The sequence below is a fragment of the Sapajus apella genome, unplaced genomic scaffold, assembly GCF_009761245.1.
Source record: "Sapajus apella isolate SASKATOON/1434 unplaced genomic scaffold, GSC_monkey_1.0 scaffold59, whole genome shotgun sequence".
Classification (NCBI taxonomy): Eukaryota; Metazoa; Chordata; class Mammalia; order Primates; family Cebidae; genus Sapajus; species Sapajus apella.
In genome coordinates, this window is record NW_022436999.1 from 5,335,585 (window position 1) to 5,341,294 (window position 5,710).

General features: G+C 46.9%; 1 protein-coding gene across 3 annotated transcripts in view; it reads right to left on the reverse strand.

Annotated features, from left to right (window-relative positions):
- The window catches only part of RDH12 (retinol dehydrogenase 12), a 10,617-nt gene extending 5,379 nt beyond the window's left edge, over positions 1–5,238 (reverse strand). For 2 of the 3 annotated variants that reach the window (XM_032245830.1, XM_032245827.1), the window contains exons 1-5: positions 4,964–5,238; positions 3,139–3,257; positions 2,483–2,638; positions 1,594–1,698; positions 558–767 (exon numbers count right to left, since the gene is read on the reverse strand). In XM_032245830.1, the coding sequence (XP_032101721.1) occupies positions 558–767; positions 1,594–1,698; positions 2,483–2,638; positions 3,139–3,257; positions 4,964–5,031 (658 nt within the window). In that variant the 5' untranslated portion in view covers positions 5,032–5,238. The remainder of the gene's footprint in view (positions 1–557; positions 768–1,593; positions 1,699–2,482; positions 2,639–3,138; positions 3,258–4,963) is intronic. The other variant, XM_032245828.1, reaches the window with a different exon arrangement.
- Between the last annotated feature and the right edge of the window lie 472 nt (positions 5,239–5,710).

Below are 5,710 nucleotides of genomic sequence, written 5' to 3' on the forward strand. Positions count from 1 at the left end.
AAAAAAAAAAAAAAAAAAAAGGCCTCTGCCGCCGGATCACCTGAGGTCAGGAGTTTGAGACCAACCTGGACAACATAGTGAAAGCCCATCTCTACTAAAATTAGCCAGGTGTGGTGTCATGTGCCAGTAATCCAAGCTACTCAGGAGGCTGAGGCAGGAGAATCGCTTGAACCCAAGAGGCAGAGGTTGCAAGTGAGCCAAGATCGCACTACCGCATTCCAGCCTGGGCGACAAGAGTGAAACTGAGTCTCAAACAAAACAAACAAACAAAAAGCCTCTGCCTGTTGCAAAAAGCTATTGTGAAAATCAAATGAGATAAAAGGTAAGATGTGACATAAACGTAAGGTAACTTCATAAGGTTCTTAACCCCTATTTGATTTTAAGCTTTCTATGGGCAAGGACTCTGTTTTTATTCTATTTATAATTCTCCTTAGTGCACGGAGCTATTACTGACACATGCATGTGTGACAGCCTGACTTCACAAGTTTCTGTGGACCTCTAATCTGGTCTGAGGACTGTTTTTGCTATTTTAATCCTGTCCCTTTCTCCAGACTTACCTTGGAGTCTCTTGGCCAGCTCACGAGTAAAAAGCACATTGGCCAGCTTGCTGTGGCAATAGGCAAAACCCCTGCTGTAGCGCTTCTCACTCTGGAGGTCATGGAAGCGAATCTTGCCAACGTGATGAGCTACCGAGGACACGTTCACCACCCGTGCAGGGGAAGACACCTTTAGCCGCTCCAGGAGCAGGTAGGTGAGGAGGAAGTGGCCTGTGAGGAGAGCCAGCAGGGGAGATTGAAGGTGGAATGGCAGCCCAGGCTCAGCGTGTGGGAGCTGAGAAGACTTTGGTGTCAGCTCACTTTCTTCTGGGTGTGAACCAATTTTGATGCCATGAGTAACTCTAATGGTCAGTTTGGTCTGAGTTTGTGGATTCCTCAAAGCAAGAGCCAGAGCTAGGCTACAAGTAAGGCAATCATACTTAATCAATATTACTTTGTACCTCTGCCCTTGACCCACCTGCTGGTTTTTAACTCCCCCTCTGGCCATGATAGCGTAACTAGGGACCCAGGTACACTTGTGTATAGACAGAAGGATGGAACAGTCAGGGAAAATAACATTAGCTTAGGATCAGAAAATGTGTTCCATGCTCTCCTCCCTAAAGTCTCCACCTTGAACTCCGCGCCCCAGCCTGCCTCATACCTCAAGTTCTCAAGGATGGCCTACCTCCATGGACCAGCCAATGGCTTTGTTGGCCCTCAGGTAGACGTGATCCCTTCAGTCAAGCCCAGATCCCTGCATGTCCCCAGGCTTGGCCCTGCCTGGCAAGCCTTGCACTGCCACTTCCCATCCAAGAATGACATTCCTTTACCTGGTATTTCCTGAAATTTGGGGACTCTTAATGGTATGGGTAGGAGGATCTCACTTTTTTAGACTGATCAGGAGAAGGACAGTGAACAACACGTCAACGTGTCTAGTCTATTGGAATTCCTAGGCTCTATGAGGGCACCGGGACATTCTCCACATTTACACAAGGTCATCTTCCTAAAGAAAAGAAAGCAGATGTGCCTCATTTTTTAGTCACCCAAAGATACTTACCCAGGTGGTTGACTCCCAGGTGGGTTTCAAAGCCATCAGCTGTCTTGGAATATGGACACATCATCACTCCCGCATTGTTGATCAGAACATGGAGCTGCTTTTCCTCTATAGGGCACAACCAATGAGATCCTGTGGTTAGTGAGGAGTCCCTTGGCTGCCTGTCACACTCCTGCATAATTGCCCCTTGCCTTGGTTCATTAGTTGTCTTTATTGGGGTAAAATTTTGATAGGAGTCACTTGCTCTGCCCCTTCCTTCTAAGACAAGGTGTTGCCTCAGCAGTCAATAACTATCCTCCATTTGGACCTATCTCAGTGACATCCAATATGCATTGCCATTGGGTTTGTAATGAGTAATTTTAGTTACTCATATCTTCCTGGGCATTGTTCCTTAATGTGTACTAACTACCAACTCTGGGCCAGGTGCACTCTGCTGGGCACTAGGAATCCAGTGGTAACACAAGCCAGACATGGTTCCAGGATGTCCCTCATGGATTTCATAGTCCTTGGAAGAAACTGGTCATTTTTCCAAGATCCAGAAGAACATGTCAGCAGCACAACTTCATCTCATGCCTATGGCCACAGAAGGTGGATTCTCAGGATGAAAGAAGAGAGTGGCATTGTGGCCACATCTTGATGCCAAGGTGCAAGCCCAGATAGGGAGCTGACACCTCCAACATTCTCACTGCTGATGCGAAAAGAAGATAAGGATCCTGCCCAGTCTGTCTACTCACCATCCTCTTGCCAATTCCCTGTTCTGCTGGTTCCTATGGCAGAACCTGTCTAGTGGGATAAATGATGGTTCTGATGTAAGGGCCGTAGATGGTCCAGAGTGGAGCAGCCACTCCCATACCTGGTTTCCTGCTTTTCTAACTACCCATCAGGACCTCACCTGCCAGAAAGCCCTCAGCAAAGGCTCGGATAGATTTGGTGTCGGATAGATCCAATTTCCGCACCAGCACCTGGGAGTTCTTTGTATCTGCTCGGATTTCACTGGCAGCAGACTCCCCCTTCAGTACATCTCTGCAGGCAATATAGACTCGGGCTCCTGGGTCCAAGACAAAAAGAGAGCAGTATGTTCAGATCCTAGGTACAAAAGAGGTACAATAAGTGAGCTTGGGACTGGTGGACAAAGCATTCATTCTCTCAGCCATCCCTAAATGGCGGAGTGGCCTGTTGCCACTTTGGGCTTTTCACAGTAGTACTCTGCAGTCTTTTTGCTGTCAGTTTAACCCCAGGCTGGGAATCCTGGTTTTACATTCTGATATCTAATGTCGCTTAGTATCTCCTTTTAGAATAATTGAGTTGGCTACACACAGACATCATTGTTTTCCTCATTTTATTCAATAGAGAGGGAGTAGGGAAGAAGCAGTTTATTGAAGGCCACAGTGTAAGCTAGTGTCACAGTTGGACTTGAATCCCAGGTTCCTTGAATTTCTAGTCAGAGCCCCCAAGCAGAGGAGGAAACACAAAGCAATATGGACAGAGGCGCAGTAGAAAGAAGGGTGGGAGGCATGGCCCTTTGGAGACTAAAGGGGAAACACTTACCTCTGCGAGCGAGCTCTCTGGCTGTCTCCTTGCCAATGCCCGTGTTGGCACCAGTGATCACCACTACCTTCCCAGGAAGCTGCACATTTGTTCTACACACTCCACCAGCAAAGAACTTCCTATCGGCAAGGGAAACAAGAGCATCACCCACCATCCTTCACAAGCGCACACTAAGATACATTAAAAAAAAAAAAAAAGATATACAGCCTCAAAGAGGGATATCTTTAAGTTGCAGTCAGGAGACTCGTAAAAGCTAATCTTCATGGGACAACATTTTTCCATGGGGCAAGGTAGTCACCTGCTCACCTGTGTAGGTGGGAAGGTCACGTGACCAGAAGCCACAAATAATCATATTGGCAAACAGAGTAAATGCTCTTGAGTCAGGGCCAATGGAGACTTTCCTTGTTAGATAATAAATACATCTGGCTCTTATTTCTAGAGGTTCCAGAGAAAAGCTTTCCCCTCTAACCCACATTCAAAACATAGGTATGATAAACATTGGTGGAGTCAATATTCCGTAACTATCATCATGAGTAACAGATGAACAGCACTTTGGGGGCTGGCATACACAGGTACTGATCTTAGGCTGCCTCTCCAGTGTTAGGGCGTGGGGCATTTCAGAGACTTTCTGCCATCGTATTAGAGATTTCATTCTGGCCAGACAGAGAGAAAACCTCCCTTTTCCAGACCTCTATGCAGAAGCACTCTTTTACATGAAGTTGACTTCACAGGGACCAAAACAGAACACAGAGGGTCAGAGCTAATACTTCATGCACATCATCTGACTGTTAGTTACTAGGCTAGGCACTTTCCATAGGTAATTTATTTTAATCCTCCTCAACTTCTCCAGTATTATTTCCACATTACAGTAGAGAAAACTGAGGCTAAAGGAGGTTCAAGTCACATAGTAGTGGCAGAAGTGGGACTTTAACCCAGGTCTCTATGGAGAACCTAGAATAACACTGTCCTTGGTAGGTCCATTTAACCTCCTTTATCGTCAGAAATTTTTTAGGCTGAGCCCAGTGGCTCATGCCTGTAATCCCAACATCTTGGGAGGCCAACATGGGAGGATCGCTTGAGCCCAGGAGTTTGAGCCAGCCTGGGCAACACAGTGAGACCCCCATCTCCACAAAAAAATTTACAAATTAGCTGGGTGTGGTGGCACACGCCTATATTCCCAGCTACTCAGGAGGCTGAGGCAGAAGGGTTGCTTGAGCCCAAGCGTTCAAGGCTGCACTGAGCTATGACCACACTAATGCACTCCAGCCTGGAGTGACAGAGCAAAAATAAAAAAAGAAGAAATTTTAAAAGTCTCCACTCAGAACACACATTTATTTGACACCCTAGAAATCTCACAGTGAAAGAGCCATTCCAAGACATTAATTGAGGGTAGTCTCAGAGGAAAGACAGTTTCTTTCTTTCCCAAACTACCTGATACTTAATAGCATGACAAGCCAGCAGGACCACCTTGAATAGGGACAGAGTCTCTGAGTTCTTCAGAGACACCCAAAGGAGTAACATGAAAAAGCAAGGACTCCCACCTAAGGTGTCTGTTGAACTACTTGACAGAGTCATCCATGCAACCTTCTTCGGGCAACAGACCTCTCCCCAGAGCTCAAGAACTCAGCCCCACCTCTAACCAGCCGCAGATGCTTCCTTCTGGTTTTCCACCACGGTATTCACAATACCCTCTTCCTTCCTGCTTTTCCTGCCCAGACTTTCTCTCTGTCAGCCTCCTTCCCTTTCTCTTCTTTCGGCAGCTGACAACCGGCTTCCAGTGCAGGTCTTTGTAAACGATTGTTTGAGTTGCTGAAATAAAACAAACCTGATGGATGGAGCTACCACGTACAGGAACGAGAAGAAAGAGGTGAGCAGTCCCAAGGCAACCAGCATCTTTCCAACTTCTGTAGCTGCTGTTGCTTTTGCTGCTGCTCCAGCTTCAACCCCAGCTCTGGCTCAGGATCCTGGTCCGGCTCCAGCTCTTGGCTGCTTCTGCTGCTTCTCAGCTCCTCTCCGTCCTGGGTGCTCAGCAACAGCCTGACTCTGAGCAGAGCCCTATTTAAATCCGAGAGCTGTCAGAGCACAGCCTGCTGGGAGATGTAGTTCTGGCGGGGAGGGGACGGAGGCAAGGTTAGAAGCTTACTTAGGCTTACTGGCGAAGAGAATGTGGGGAAACTAAAGCAAGTGCTCCCTAAATCCACCATTCTCAATTATTCCTCTTCTCTAGGAAATGTGTTCTCCAAACCACTGCCACCTCTACTGCAAGATGGAATATATAGAATATTTCTAACTTTAGCCACAAAACCCATAATGCTTAAAATACGAGTGGATTAAAATAGGATGGGAAGGAAACTCCCAGAAGAATGGCGACAGAAGTCAAAAGGGCGGTTAGCCTTAGGGAGGAGGGGGCGGTGACTGGGAGAGAGATGACTAAAGCCCCTGGAGGGTTGAGAGTGTTCTGCTCTTTCAGCCAGGGGCCGTACACAGGTGTGCTCACTTTGTGAAAATCTGCTGAGTCATATGCTTTCTATTTGTTCACTTTTCTGCATTTTATTTTATACTTCAATGAAGT